The 16,539-nt window shown below is 40.7% G+C and overlaps 1 protein-coding gene across 13 annotated transcripts in view; it reads right to left on the reverse strand.

Moving 5' to 3' along the window:
- Positions 1-10,702: 10,702 nt before the first annotated feature.
- The window catches only part of CAMK2D (calcium/calmodulin dependent protein kinase II delta), a 309,028-nt gene continuing 303,191 nt past the window's right edge, over positions 10,703-16,539 (reverse strand). For 9 of the 13 annotated variants that reach the window (XM_053571046.1, XM_053570732.1, XM_053570532.1 and 6 more), the window contains 3 exons: positions 15,696-15,924; positions 14,051-14,146; positions 10,703-12,816 (listed from right to left, as the gene is read on the reverse strand). In XM_053571046.1, coding sequence (XP_053427021.1) covers positions 14,080-14,146; positions 15,696-15,924 — 296 coding nt within the window. In that variant the 3' untranslated portion in view covers positions 10,703-12,816; positions 14,051-14,079. Of the gene's footprint in view, positions 12,817-14,050; positions 14,147-15,549; positions 15,925-16,539 lie in introns of those variants that run through there. The other 4 variants (XM_053570767.1, XM_053570610.1, XM_053571052.1 and 1 more) reach the window with 2 other exon arrangements.

Raw genomic sequence — 16,539 nt, forward strand, 5'->3', positions numbered from 1 at the left:
TGGGCTATGTACTCCAGCCTGGGCAACAGGATGAGAACGTCTCCTAAAAAAAAAAAAAAAGAGGGAGCGAGGGACAATACGCAGGAGGGTAAATCCTGTGAGTTCCTGACACTCCGTCTTGGTTAACTTAAACTCATTTTAGATCTTGGCTTCTTCTCCACCTATATGCCAGGCTCCAAATGTCATAATCATACAGTCAATTACTATATTTGGCTATTTTTTCCCTGCCTGTTTCTGTCTAAATCTATTTTTCATTTATCATGTACTTTCTTCTCATCTTACATTGAATTACCAATTTAATATCCAAACCATTGTTCATTGTCCATTGTTGTAAATGTATTGGGGGAGGGCAAATTCCAAATGGTCTCCAGTTGTTAAAACATTAAGAACATTACCAGGTGCACAGTTCTGATGAGTTACTTGACAACTTCATTCTTAGTTCATCCAGTCAAGGTTTTAATGTGTGACTCACAAGCATCCTGAGGGTCCTTGATTTGAAAATGAGATCAAAACTATTTTCATTATAACACGAGGCCTTAATTGCTTGTTTCATTCTTGTACATTCACGAGTGTGCAGTGGAGTTTTCCAGAGGCTTTATCATGTGTGCTGTGTCATTGCTCTGACAGCTAACAGACAATATGCTTTTATATTGTCCAAAACTTTTTCGATTTGGTTTTATAAATGGCAAAGATCAATAAACATATCCTATGTGAACAAAAGCCTTATGAGGTTGTCAATCATTTTTAAAGATAGTAAAGTTTTTCTATAACAAAAATTTTTGAGAACTCAGTGCTATATGGTTCATAAATTCATCCTAGAATTTAAAAGTAGACTTTTAAACTCATGAATGAGAATAGTCTAGTTTTAAATAAATAGCTGTTTTATTTCCATATTTTAGGATTTCTTACAGGATTCGCTATTAGACTGGATAGCACCTATACACGCTATACTTATTTACCTGGTCTTCCTGAAAATGAAACCTATCCTTTTATTTTTTCTTTCTTCTTGTATTTCTGTTAATACCACTGTAGCAAAATAACAGCTAAGCAGGAGTTACGTGTATAAAGGAAAATGGATCAAAAAAAAAAAAAAGGAAAATGGATCATTTTGAGTACTCATGTCTTCCTCTCTGGTCTTGACAGTAGTCCTGAAACTCGTAATCCAGGCTGAGTAACTCTGTCAGAACTTTCTGGGACACTGCCCTGCTCAAATAATAACTAAGAACAACCTAAATGATAGCTGGGAAATGGGTATGTCAATTTTAAAATGCAAAGTGAAGTGAATAAATACAATAACTAAAACAGAAATCTCAGTAGCAAAGTCCATGGCTAGGACCATCTGGAGAAGAAGGTAATCAGGTCTATAAAATGAGTTAAGAACAGTGTGGGCGGCGCCTGTGGCTCAGTGAGTAGGGCGCCGGCCCCATATGCCGAGGGTGGCGGGTTCGGACCCAGCCCCGGCCAAACTGCAACAGAAAAATAGCCGGGCATTGTGGCAGGCGCCTGTAGTCCCAGCTGCTCGGGAGGCTGAGGCAAGAGAATCGCGTAAGCCCAAGAGTTAGAGGTTGCTGTGAGCCGTGTGACGCCACGGCACTCTACCGAGGGCGGTACAGTGAGACTCTGTCTCTACAAAAAACAAAACAAAACAGTGTCTCCAGGCTAGAGCCATGACTGGCAACATGAATAGCAACAGTGTTCTGTAATCAATCCCGTGTGCCGCCTTGTGCTTGCTGCCAGAGTCAAGCATGGTGGCTTGAAAAAGCTGCAGATGATTGAACAGTGCAAACTACTGGACATGAAGTGAGGGAACTGGGATTTGAGATAAAATGTTGCCACTAAGTGAGTTTGAGTATATACTTTTATCTCTCTGGTAATTTCTACCTTCTAAATCATAACTGGGGGAGGTTAAAATTGAATGGATGACTCAGGATTTTCTCTTCTGGAAATTTCCCTAAGGAAATAATCAAGTGTCTGTGCAAATAATTAGCTACAAGAATGTTCACCACTTATTCTTGATAGCATGAAATAAGGAAAAAACACACGTTTTCAACAATAGGTGATAGATGAAATAAATTGTGTATCGTTTAGATAAACAGATTGGTGTGGAGACACTGAAAGTAATGTTGCAGAAGCATCTTTGTAGAAATAAAATGTGTTTATTATATGCTATGTGAAAAAGGAAGTTGCAGGAGAGAATGTTTAGTATGAACTTGTTTTTATTGCATTTATATAACTGGCAGAACAGAACATACCCTTTTTCTTTCTGTAGATTAAGAATAATGTGAATACAAGATACTCAGCATTTCAGAATCTCTCTCGTGAAATAATCATTGAAGATAATATAGTGCTCCCTAGCTTTTCTGGTAACCTAGAAGGGAGATGGGAAAGAAACCCCACACACTTAGAATGAGAGGCTGCCGATGATTGTGAGGCAGTCGGCAGATGTGCAGAAGAATTTATACTTGTTCCTGGAGGGTGTGTGTATTCATGCTTTTAAGACATGTGAGTTTTTAAAAAGGTGAGAATGAGGAGTACAACGATGGAATTAACCTGAAAGAGAAATAACTTGGCCAGGTGTGGTGGTTCACTCCCATCATCTTAGCACTCTGGGAGGCCGAGGCGGTTGGATCACCTGAACTCAGGAGTTCGAGACCCGCCTGAGCAAGAGTGAGGACCCCCCCCCCATAGAAAAAAGTAGCTGCAGCTCCTCAGAAGCCCGAGGCTAGAGGATCTCTTGAGCCTAAGAGTTTGAGGTTGCTGTGAGCTATAGCACTATGGCTGTGTAGCCCAGGGAGACAGAGTGAGACTCTATCTCAAAAGAAAACAGAGGAGAGAGAGAGATTGAGGTTTCTCATTGTTGAGACCTGGAGCTTCAAAACTCTCTCTCCCTGGCTCCCTCCTTCCCTCATTTCCTTTTCAAGCTTTCCTGCCAAGTGGCATCACAGCACCAGCTTCCAGACCACATAGAGCAAGCCCGGGAAGCCATTCCAGCCTCAATGCCTCGGACTCTGAGAATGGCTCACGGGAAGTGAGCAATGGACTGATGGTGAAAGGTCTCCCACGGGCAAGTGCGGCTTCTCCCCAGAATAGGGCCTGTGTGTGCGGTAAGTCTTCAGAAAACAAAGTGCTGGCTCAAGAACTAATCCCTCATCCGGTGGTGCAGCCAAGTTAGCAGCCGGCTGTAAGACCACAGCTGCAATCTTCTGGGAAAGGGGCTCTCTCCTTCCAGGAACATTTTTGTCACAGTATTTCCTGTCACATAGTAGGCACTTAGCTGGTGTTTTCTTTAGTTCCTTTTTCTTGCCTTTAAGGAAATTTCCTTCTATTTTTCTTTTTTCCACTCATTACCTCTAATTGCCAGCAAAATGCCTCTTCCTCAAATTGCCACTTTTCACGTACCCCTTCATATGTTTTAATGATACATGGGTGCATATATTTAGTCTTTCATCCTTTGCAGAGTGGATCAGCCAATTTTCCTGTAAACTGACAGAGAGGAAGGCAGGGTTGTAAACTTGATTGTCTCTTTTTAAATCAGTCCTCTTAGCCGTATTCCAGAAGGGCGCTCTTTCCTCACAGTTTGAGCGAGAGACTATGGAGTTTCTTTTGGTTGAGGGTGAAAGGGTGCTCATGACAAGATTTAAAAAGCAAATGTGAAGTGAAGGTAAATTCTGAAGATGAAGGCTTTTGTAAGAGTGTGGTGATTAACCAGCCACATCTCCAGTGGAAAATGTCTCTGAGTCACCAGTGATGAGCCAGGACAATATTGACAAAGACCAACATTGCCCGCGATACCACCTCGTCACCAATCACTCAGCTAAACACTCTGCCCACACAGCAGCAAGCTGTTTCTTCAAACCATGGAGGAACAGGTTCCATCCATGAATTAATTGCCTGTTCTTTTGTTCACTTTGTCAGGCAGAATCAAGTGGGCGGATTGTGGATAAGATACTTGATGTTTACTTGGTTGCCAACCCGCCACCCCTTGCTTTCTTTCTTTGTTTATGCACAGTAATAAAAAAGGCAAGCGGAACTGAAGGAAGTTAGTCTGTAAAGGTGTTTTTAGGCACCAAGTAGTCTTTACTCTGTTTTTAAAACATACTTTCAATAAAGTTAGGGCAGAGTGAAGGCCCCTCTGGATAGGAAGGAGAGGCAGGAAACAGACATGGCTTATTGGACCCTTCTTCAAACTGGAGTTCCTACAAGAATTTTAAACTGAGTGAGGCCTAGAACAAACCTAAGGAGGAAGGATTGTTTGAGACCAGGAGTTCAAGACCAGCTTGAACCAGAGCCATGCCCCATCTCTACAAAAAATAGAAAAATTAGCCAGATGTGGTGGTGGGTGCCTGTGCTCCCAACTACGCTACTTGGGAGGCTGAAGCAGGAGGCTCACTTGAACCCAAGAGTATGAGATGCTGTGAGCTAGGATGACAATACTGCACTCTAGCCCAAATGAAAGAGTAAGATCCTAGCTCAAACAAAAACAAAAACACTCCAACACACACACAAAAAAACAGCAAACTGAGTGAAATGTTTACAGGTTTCTAGGCCCAAGAGCTATGTGATGAAAAATTACCCAGCACTGGGCGGTGCCTGTGGCTCAAAGGAGTAGGGTGCCAGCCCCATATACCAGAGATGGTGGGTTCAAACCTGGCCCCGGCCAAAAACTGCAAAATAAAAAAAAAAAAATTAAAAAAAAGAAAATGACCCAGCACAGGATGGGCATGTCGGGAACACAGAGCTAGAGAGAATACAGCAGTGGTTGTAGTTTAGAGTTTAAAGAAAATAATAATTCATTCCATTACAGTTTTTTAATTTTTTTTAACAACTCTTCTTTTAAAGGGGTTGTTATCCCTGTCACTAGATACTTATTATACCGGGCAATATTAGATCCCAAAGTCTTTCTTGAAAAAAAGCAATGCTAAAGAGGTTCCGTGGTGTAATGGTGAGCACGCTGGACTCTGAAAAAAAACAACATGTCTAGGCTCTGTCAGGTATCCGCCCTTCTCCAACACCCATGGTCTGAGGCAAAGTTGCCCCTGCCTACCTCAAGGTCAGGTCCTCACTGGGAGCCACATAGGATATGCCGTGTGATCCATATTCTGGCCAACTGGGTTGCTGCGGGGCAGAAGATGTGGAGGAGAAAGAACAAGAACTCTTCTTCTAGCCACTGCCATCCTGTCTGGACCTGACATTAGAAACTGAGTGATGCATTTTAGACCACGAAATCCCTTAACCTGGAGGATAAGGTTTGCACCTTGCAAGGCAAAGCTGAAAAATGGAAGCAACCTGGGTTCTTTTTGATGTTGTCGAGTCACTGAAATAAATAGCCGGAGCTGACTCATCCACCTCTTTGTCTGTGAAATAATGTATCTTCCTTATTATTTAAAGTATTTGGAATTTATTCTATTTCTTGCAGCCTAAAAAAGTTCTAAATTTGTGCAATGGTGGCCAAGTTTGTTCTTTAGCTACAGCAGACCTACCTCCTTGCCTCCCACCCTCCCTCCTTTCTTTCTTTCCTTTCTTCCTTTTTCTTTCTGGCAATTTATAACCCTTGGGATTACTCATACACGTGCTGGAAGCATAAGGTTTTCCAACTGTAAAACATCAGAGCAACTAATTCATTTATTCACTTAGCCACAAATATTTATAGCACATACCATCCATATTCCAGATACTTCTAGGAGCCAGGAATACATCAGTGAACAAAAGAGATAAAATGCCCTGCCTTCATAGTATATATAATTTAGGGGAGGAGAAGACTGCTAAATAAGTAAAATGAGGAAAGCAGTATGTTAAGTATTTAAGTGTCAAGGAGAAAAACATCAGGGGGGGAGGTTTAGTGGCAGAGGGAGCTTGAAATCTTTGAGTTATCAGTGAAGGCTTTACAAAGAAGGTGCCTTCATTTTATAAGGAAAAAGAATGTGAACGAGCCAGTTATTTGGATCTCTGAGGAAGAGTGCTTCGGGCACAGTAAGCAAGGACCCTGGGCAGGAGCAGGCCTGGCGTGTTCACAGGACACCACGGTGAGAAAGGCAAGTGGGAACCACCTCAGGCAGGAAATCAATGGCCCCTCTGAGAATTCACTGTGTTTTCCGTCAGTCAAAATAGAAACTACTGGGTGGCCTTGAGCAAAGAAGTACCATGCTTTGGCTTATATGAACCTGTTAAAATTAACAGGTTCATTCTGGCTGCTGCGTTGAGAATGGACAAACAAGAGCAGAAGCCAAGGGAACAGGTAGGAAGATATTCCAATAATATAGGCAAAATGATGGCGATTTGGTTCAAAGGAATGAGAGAGGGTATATTGTGAGAAGTGGTCACAGTCTGGTTATACAGGGTGGACTAAAAGTTCAGGTGCAATTGCAATCCCAGTTGGTAGCCTTCATGTCCACCCTGCATTTTAAAGGTGACAGGGTTTCAAGTAGAAAGGGAGGAATTAAGAATGACTTCTAGGGAGGAGCACAGTGGCTCACACTTACAATCCCAGCACTTTGAGAACGCCAGATGGGAAGACTGCTTGAAGCCAGGAATTTGAGACCAGCCTAAGAGCATGACCCATATACAAAAAATACAAAACACAGGTGGTGCCTATGGCTCAGTGAGTAGGGTGCCAGCCCCATATATCGAGGGTGGCAGGTTCAAACCTGGCTCCTGTCAAACTGCAACAACAACAAAAAATAGCTGGGCATTGTGGCGGGCACCTGTAGTCCCAGCTACTCGGGAGGCTGAGGCAAGAGAATCGCCTAAGCCCAAGAGCTGGAGGTTGCTGTGAGCTGTGACACCACAGCACTCTACCGAGGGTGACAAAGTGAGACTCTGTCTCTAAAAAAAAAAAAAAATACAAAACTTAACTAGGCTTGGTGACATAAACCTGTAGTCTAGCTACTCAGGAAGCAGAGGAGGAGGATCACTTGAGGCTAGGAGTTAGAGGTTGCAGCGAGCTATCAGGACACTATTGCACTCCAGACAGGGAGATAGACAAAAGCTTGTCGCAAACAGAACATTACTTAAAGACATTGTGATTAAATGCATTTATTCTGGGAAGGAATGAAGATAGAAAAAAGGCAGAGTTCTAAAATGTGAAAGTCAGGTTGATGAAAAGGGACCAGTTAGAAATTGGGAAAAAGCATCTAGGAAGATTAGGAAGAAAATCAGGCAAGTTGTATTCTCCGCAAGTCAAGAGAAGACTTTGTTTCAGGAGTGAGATGATGGATGATTTTGCCAAATGCTGCTGAAAGATCAAGTAAGATGAGGACAGAAAATTGACCCTTGGATTGAACAACATGGCGATCACTGGTGACTTGAAGAAAAACTGTCTTATGGAGGGTAAGGATGATTGGGTTTAAGAGAGAATGGGAGAAGGGAAATTGCAGACAGCAAGTGGAGGCAAGCGGGGGGGGGGCACTGGTGGGGATATCTAGTATAGTGGAAATGATTTATAATGAGAAAGTGGGGGAGGTGTTGCTAGAGCAATACCTGTGAGCAGGTGGGAGGGAGATGGGATCTGGTGCCTAACTACAAGTGCTGGCCTTTGTCAAATGTGAGACCTATTTAGTTGCAGTAATAGGGGAGAAGACAGGGTGTTCACAGAAATGCTGAGATTGTTTCATCTCTTGCAGTGAAGTAGGAAGCAAGGTCTTCACCTGAGGGAGGAGGAGGGGACAAAGTCTTGGAGGCAGTGAAAGTAAAGACAAGTCTGCAAAAGTCTGTAGAGGAGTAGGACAGGGAATAGACCAGGGAAGTGTGATTCCCAGGCAGCCTTACAGACCCATTTGAAGGAGGTGAATGACCATGAATATATAACGTACGTGTCAGCCACGTTCTTTCCTCAGCTACGTGCAGCCGTAGGAACATGAACATGGCTCCAGCAGAAAAGTGGATGTAACCACATCACGGCTGTGGGTTTCCGTGTGATTGAGAAAGTCTAAAGAGTGAGGCAGTTAAGTTCTAAAGGGCTTGTAAAGAGCTAACTTAGATTAAGCCCAGACTATACTATGTGTTGGCAACTGGGTCAGGCCTTATGGCAAATCACTATAGCCCTGAAGCATCTGTTTATTAATAAGAAATTGCTAGAGTTTGTATAAATACCTCACCACTTTTCCTGGCACTGCCTTTAAAATAGTCAACAATGAAAACTATCTGACAGTTTTTGGCCATTCAGAACTCTGAGAATGGGACAAAACAAACTCGTTTTATGGGAAAATAGCAGCTGATCTTACTGTAATAAATACCACAGAAAAATTTTGTGTTTTGGGTTTATTTTTGCGGATCTGCATTTTCTTGTTAAAATGAAGTCCAAATAGTTCCAAGTATTTTAGCTGCAGAGGCCCCACAGGAAGCTGGCTGACGAAGTAGTATGGTTTGAGGGATGCTGAGAGCACTCCCTCCCCAAACCAAAATGCCCAAACCCATCCAGTGGGGCTTGTAGTGCCAACAGTGGTGCTCCTTGACCTTATGAAAGAAGTCTAAATGTCCAGTGTCCACAGGAGCGAATAGCAAACTTAAAGAGGGGAAGCATTTGTGTGTGTGGGGAAAGGTGGAGGACTTGCCCACCTCCAGAAGACGCCATCAACTTCTCCCTTGCCATAGCAAACACAGTTGGGCAGATACTTATAATTTGTCAAATTAATGAAGCCAGAAATTATGACTTTTATATAAAATATCCAATTTTAAAATGTTGGTGACTTACTAAAAAACAGATAAAAATATTTTATGGATAAATCAGACATTTTCAACTTCCATTCTAAAGCAGTAAAAGCCTTTAAGATGCAAATTCCTCTAGAGTAAAATTAGTGCTTAACGTGTTATCATTTACTACTCCAGTCTTTGAGAGAACATTTCATATTACTTTTGAGATTTGTTTTTCTCTGTTAGAAAAGTAGGAATGGTGTAAATACTTTGTGCTGCTGTCTCAGGCCAGGGTGGTATATGACTGCTACGTCATAAGATCACGGACACATAGCCTCATATGCTCATCATCACTATAAACTTTTCATAGATTCTCACTTTTGTTTTGTCTGACAAAGGAGACCACAAAAACCATGAAATGTTTGTGGAAGTCAGTAGAATTTTATTTAATGAAATCACTCAAAAGTTGTGTCTTCCATACTTACCTTATGTATTAAATGGGTACATTTAATTCATAATTATGAATTCAATTGAAAAAGAAATGAGAGCACAAAGAATTACAAGTAATTCTTTTATTTATGTAGAGATTCAAAATTTCAGTTACTTAAGATTCATACTCCTTGAAAATTTTCCTGGAATATACTGGCTTACTCCATTTCATTTTTCCTACTTTTAGCTAGGTGACTCTCTCACTATCTCATCTTCCTGCTGAGACATTTGAATACAAGCCTATCCTTAGCAATAACAGCATACCTACATAAAGAAAGCAGCCCCTGGCAAAACAATAGATGTATGCTTCCCCCCCAAGGAAAAATAACAACAGGTGTATTAATATCAGTGATTAGAATAGTCATACCTGCTGCCACTTACTGAATATCTATAAAATATTTATTCCAGGCAATATACACTCATTCTTTCTAATCCTCACAATTTCCTTATTAAGTGGTATGTTCATTCTAGAGAGTGAAGTTCGGAGGGAAGAGGCCACTTGCTCAGAGTGTCAGGATCATGGTGACAGAGCCATTAAATCGAGGACTATCTGAGTACACCTTGAGGTTTCCAATTGCAGTCTGGCCTCAGTTCAACAAATATTTATTAATAATATCTCCCTTCCAGGCCTTGGTTTGGGTCTAGGGATACAATGGTGACTATACCTTTCTGGCCCATAGAAACATTGTACTGCAGTAGAGGAGACACAAATAAAAATACATTTTGGAGTGGCGCCTGTGGCTCAGTCGGTAAGGCGCCGGCCCCATATATCGAGGGTGGCGGGTTCAAACCCGGCCCCGGCCAAACTGCAACCAAAAAATAGCCGGGCGTTGTGGCGGGCGCCTGTAGTCCCAGCTACTCGGGAGGCTGAGGCAGGAGAATCGCTTAAGCCCAGGAGTTGGAGGTTGCTGTGAGCCGTGTGACGCCACGGCACTCTACCGAGGGCCATAAAGTGAAACTGTCTCTACAAAAAAAAAAAAAAAAAATACATTTTGAGCACAACGTGGTTGGCAGGAGAGGTGTAGATAAAGTACTGTGGAGGTACCGAGAAAGCAAGAGCAGAGCCGGGAGCCGGGCCTAGGATGGTCTGCTGGAGGCGATGAGACTCCAGATGGAATCTCAAGGAACGAGTAAGAATTCAGTAAAGAAATGGAGGAAGAACATTCTAGGAACACAACAACATAAACAGGCACATGAGAAAGTGTGGAGCTTTTATCAAACTGAAAGGAGCTCAGTACCTCTGTATGTTCAAGTTCAAGCTGCGCAGTGGCAGACTATGCCTATGTGCGGACATGATAACACTGAAGGGTGACATTAGAAAACGGAGTCCTAGCAGCCATATGAAGGTGGATGGGAGGGCATATATCCAGAAGCTTTTAGGGCTCTTCTTTGTTAACTACTTTGTTCTCGGCAAAATTTTCCCAGGGAAACCATTGCACTGCTCCGTTAACTGGGCAATATCATCCAGAGCAAACTGTTATGTACCAAAGGAGACCGTAGAAGGAGCCGCTGCCCTTGGCACTGGCCAGCACCGTGCATGCAGAAATACAGCACCTCCTCTTAAGAAATAAAGATGGACTCATTGTCAGCAGAAATCACAAATTTATTAACTCTTAAATATATCAATCAGTCATTTACCATTATGGCAAGAAATATATACAGTGTCCCATGGTAAACTGCAGTGTTTCAAAATGATATAAGATAATAAAGGTGTAATTCAACTGTGGTGGAGAGAACTAATCACAATTTCCTCACATCTTAGTGCGGAAGACAAACTTGATCTACAGTAATACTTCAACACCACATGCTAAGTTCAATGTGCTAAAAAAAAAAAAAAAAAGGAAAGAAACCACTCTAGACCTACTTATTTTAAAATACATGTATGCCACGTATAGCCGCTTCACAAAAAGGTAAAAGAAATTAAAAAGGGAAAAATGAGGCCATTACTTTTTCACAGATCTCATTGGCAGGTTAACATGGCTCAATAAATTTACTGTATATATTTATTTTAAATATATATTGTTTTAAATTGTGTAATAATTATCAGAAAAGCTTCAACCCATCTATCATACATCCACTAGCGGTAACATCTAAGGTGATCAGTAAGCAACACAGCAAGGTGGTAGGAGAGAGAAGAGGGAGGGTTGCTTTGTATTGTTTTCTTTTTTGCTTCCGCTTTAAAAATAGGCTTCTGAAAACTGTGAATTACTATCATTAAAATAACGCTGATGGGGGTTCCATGCACTATAAAGCATCTCAGGGAGGGAAAAAAGCCTCATGGGAATTCAATCGACAAAGAAATGAGAGCACAAAGAAAACCCAGGACAGTTCCCTTTTCTTTTTTGTTTTAAACTGGAAAATCCTAACTCCTCAGAGGAAGATAATGATACTGTGACTCAAGACAGAAGCTAAAAAAGCACAAGTCACAAAGATCAAGTTCAAAACACTTATGAGGATGGAAAACATTCATAGCTTCTCTAACTTTAGAAAAGCAGCTAGTGATGGTGGGGGGCGGAGGGAGGAGTGGAGCGGTCACAAGGCGGGATTCAGTGCATTGCCCCAAACCCTGCTCCTACCAACTCAGCATGCCCTGGCAACTGTTCCCATCAATTGCGATTACAGGAGTACTGCTTAGGGTATTTGCTTTCACCACTAAGTTTAAATAGTTCCACTACCTCCATCCTAATTAGGACACACAAGTCCAAACTAGAGCCTCCGCAGCATTAAAAGCCTTGACCATCTTGACAAGATTTTTGTGGCCCTAAAGATAATTAAAAGTGCTAGTTTAGCTACTCCCCAAAGGCCTTGATTTTTATTTTACCTTCATTACGCTAATTTCACTTTTCATATTTTTGTCCAAAAAAAAAAAGAAAAATGGAAAAATAAGAAAAGAATGGGACAAAAGAAAAATAAAATAGGAAGCAAACAAAAGCAACAAAGAAATAGGATATAAAGGAAACAGAACACAGATCTGAGAAAGAAAACGATACTCAATGCAGAAAATTCACCAAAACAGTGTGAGTATATCCTAAGTGATCAAACTTGTAAATAAGGTGAATTTTTCCTGTTTACATAGTTTGACCAAAAACAGCATGGCTTTAGATGCTATCTGGCAAACCAACTGATTCTTGCTTATACATTCATAGGGGATTTTGCCCACATAGCATCCCAATTTAACTGTTAGACAGCAAAGCTTTCAACCAAGAATCACCCATTTCTACCAGGATCACACCAGGAAACTGAAGATATATATTTTTTTGGCCTTTTTCTTTCTTTCTTTTTTTTTTTTTTAAACAAACAAGCCAAAACAGATTAACAGCAAAGAGTTCTAAAAAATTTACATTTCTCTTACAAACTGTCATTCAGAAAACAATAGTTTTTAAGTCTGTTAAGTCTTGGCATAAACAGAGAAACTTGATGAATAGTTGTACTAGGAATATTGTGGAATTTTTTGTCTGACCTCCCCCTATTGTTTGCCAACAGTAGTTTAATTGCATGGAACATCCCCAGAGTTGAAGTGTAAACAATGTATAGGAAGGAACAGATGATAAGATGATGCATCACATATGCATTCCAGGTAGGACCTTCACAACTTCATGCACTCAGAAACATGCATGAAGAGGAGGAGAGGACGGCCCCGGGTCACCTTCCAGGGGCCTTGAGAACAAAGAACGCAGAAGTGGCACTGTTGATATTTAGCTGAAAGGAAAAAGGGGTGGGGGGGAGAGAAGAAATAAATTATATTGTTTTCATAACATATCAAATTGCTTTGCTATAGTTGTGACTAGGCTACACTTTTATAACTCAGCTAACGAATAGACTGAAAACACTGCGTATGAGAGATCTTTGCCAGCAATCGTCACGAGAAAAAATACACAATGTTAGACAAAGACGATATTAAAATAGGAAGTCAGCATTAATTATATATTTGTTCACACAAAGCTAAGATAAAAATAAAGAGGCAGGGATACAAGCTTCACTCACATTACTGAATCTAAATATACATGTGAAGCATTCTCAGTTGCTAGACAAATGAATAAATGAATATTATCATTTGGTTGAATTGAAATAGACTTAAAGTTCAAATTCACCCTTAGCTTTTGTCGTTATTTAGATTCCTTGGGGAATTAAAACTTGAAGCCAATTTAATAAGGAATATAGCATTAGAAGTAGAGCAAATGGGATTATTCTTATTTAATTGGAGGTTCCCTTTCTTTAAAGTAACATCTGGGGGCTGTTTCTCAGCAGCTCTGATAAGGTTCAGTGCTTTGAATGGGGCAGATATTCACAACAGCCCCCCACATATCTGACTTCTTATAAGCCAAGTTTAAGAAACAAATCATTAAAACAACACAGGCATGAAGTTAATTGCAGTCAATTTTCAATTATCCTCTGGAATACCCACTTTGTGAATTTTAAATTTCAGCTTGACTTCTTCGTATGGCCGTCCTCATGGCCAAGTACCATTATACTCAGTCAGGCACAGCAGATTAATTTGCATATTAACCTTAGCCAACTGCTTCTAAAATTGTAGTAACCTCTTAAAAAACAGTAAGATACCAAAGGATCCTGAAGCTTAATATGAATTAGGTCTGAATAATTGAGAGTTGTCTGAATGAGCCCAGATATAATTTACTTTTGATGTGAGAACTCCAAGATTCTAAAATGACATAGTCCTTATATTAAAAAAAAAAGAAGTTCTTCTCAGTGTTAATTATCTTTAAAATAAGGGCACTATAGCAAAATGGGAGTGAAGATTAGACTTGAGAATTCATGCAAAATTGCTTTAAGTTTTCAAAGACCTTGAATGTTTTTCACTGAGTACAAGGCAAGAGAAAATATGAAAATATCCTCAAAAGGAAGAAAAACAGCCATGCAGCTTTTCAATCGTTAGCTCCAATCATCAAGTATCACGGAGCAGCATGTTACTTACAAGACCCGTATGTGAATGGTTTTCAGGCCTTAGATGTTTTGCCACAAAGAGGTGCCTCCTGAGAAGTTGTCTTTCCCATTTGGAATACAGGGTGGCCTATTAAGAGAAGCCCCACTTAAGCCACCTGGCATAAAAGGAAGTTTTCTTAAATAGGCTCTATCCCATAAACACTTCAGGAAACTACAGAAAACCCTCACCCCCGGGTACTGAACGTAGTCCTTTCTATATTAATTGGCAATTTGTGCTGGACCTCTTTGGGGTAAAAAACAAAACATGCACACAAAAACTGGTGTCTTGGTTATCTTCATATTCCTTTTGTGTCTTTCTCTTAATTTCATAGCTATTGTTTGGGGGATGAACTTCAATCTATTTTTTCTTTGTTTTGGTTTGGTTTTTGCCCTTGTTGACTCACTTTTTCCAAATCTAACGGTGATATATAATTATTAAGGCTATAGAGGAGGCCTTTGAAAACCACTGTGGTATGTTATCAAACTAGGAAATCCTATGGATACTCTGGAGTGAGTTGAATAGCTGTTTCTTTTATGTGAACTTGAGTCCCCATTCCATACCCCAGATGTTAACAGGCAATCCTGGTGAGAGAATTTGGAAAGAGATCAGCTGTGGGCCAAAGATCTACTGACACAGTCTGCACTCCCTTGTCCTTTCATCGCACCCCACTTTACGGATGCAATCTATTTTCCATCATTTCCCTTTATTCTAGTTGAAGCCAGCTTTCCTTACCCAAAATTTCTATCGCATTCAGCTAACATCGTGCTACTGTCTCTGCCTTCATGATTCTCCTTGAGTTTGGATAACCATCTTTCTATTTTTTTTCTATCTTTCTATATCTTCAAATTCCATTCATCATTTAAGATTTTGTCTAATAATTCTATTTCATGCATAAAGTGTACTACATTTGTCATTCATCCCACGCTACTCTAAAGTTGATCATGAACTTTATCAGGTTGTTTTATTTTTCCTTTGGAATCAATGATTAGCTGCATTCTAAACAAGAATAAATGCTCCTTCGGGGTAATGTCTTTTACTACCATTGAATGTGGCATGGGTTAAGCACCTAGAAGATGGGTAATAAATATTGGTCTAATTATTGACTGGAAGAGCAAACACAACATCCGAGGTAGAGTGGTGAGGTGAGTAAGACTCTTTCATACCTTCATATTTGCTTTTTAAATGCTGTTTTTTATAAATTTTTCCTAGTATCTGTAACTGAGCCCCATGGATAACCTATGAAATGAATCTCCTGGGAATACGCTGTCCATTTTAGAAACTCCTCCTACATCTGCTTCCTCTGCCAGTTGTGAAAACCAAGTAGTAAATATTTTGTCTTATGACATGAATCCTCTTGATTTAAACTACTGTGAGAGATCACCTTGAAACAAGGTGGCCTCTGGTTTCTATTTAAAACAGTCATAGACTGCTCCGTGGCAACTTTCAACCCACAGATGGCTGGTCTGATGGTTCTTTCCAGAGTTTTGTAGACTTTTCCCACAAAGGCATTGATTTCCATCAGTGGAACAATCCACTAACATTCAATAACATATGCCATGCTATTAACAATGGAACAAGTAGAAGGGGCTGACCATGGGTGTATTAACAAAGAAGCTGACAGCCTGGAAATATTTACTTGATGGGTACTGTTGGCGACCCCGAGCGATGAAAATGAACATTCTGCCACTTTCCGTCCCGGCGGTGCCACACGCGGGTCTCTTCCGACTGCATTGTCTTTGGCATTCCGCTGCCATCCATGTACTGCGTGAGCCTAATGTATGCTATGCAGGCAGCATCGTCCCCTACCAGGTGTACGTGAGGGTTCAGGATGATAGTGTGGATTGGTTTATTGCTTTTGGACAAAGCTGAAAGAGAACATGAAAAGCAAAATTCAGTTTCCTTGTAAACCCAAGCAGGTAATAACTTCAGTCGGGACCAATGAATGAAATGCCATTCATTTGCTAATTAATTAATCTGCTCACTATTTCCACTGACAAATGATTGTAAGAGAAAAAGAAAAAGTGGAGACAGTCTTCATTTTCTCTGCTTCCCTTCACAGGCAATTTGTGTGCTACTCTAGAAATGTTGATTGACTGAGTGTAAAAAGCAGGAGAGATGTATTTATTTATTATGGGAAGTGGTTGGAAACAGAAGCCATGACATGAATAGAGGTGGAGAGAGCCTGGCAGGTGCACAAGGTGGTTCCTGCCTTCAGTGAGTGAACTGCTGGGACAGCTGTCACATCTCATGGTGGTGTTTGTTTTTGTTAGTTGGTGAAGTACATGGGGCAAACGAAATCTAGTAAGCATCAAGCATGGAGATCATTGTCTCTAAAAAAGGCTGGTGGTAGTGGGAATTGGTTTGTGCATCTCATCCTGTGAGTCCTCCATGCAGTAGAGTTCATTACATGATACTGTGGTTATAAGCATTTGATTAAAAAGTCCCAGATTTGGTGTTGGGCACACAAGCCTGATTCTGAT

Source organism: Nycticebus coucang, chromosome 1, assembly GCF_027406575.1.
Source record: "Nycticebus coucang isolate mNycCou1 chromosome 1, mNycCou1.pri, whole genome shotgun sequence".
NCBI lineage: Eukaryota > Metazoa > Chordata > Mammalia > Primates > Lorisidae > Nycticebus > Nycticebus coucang.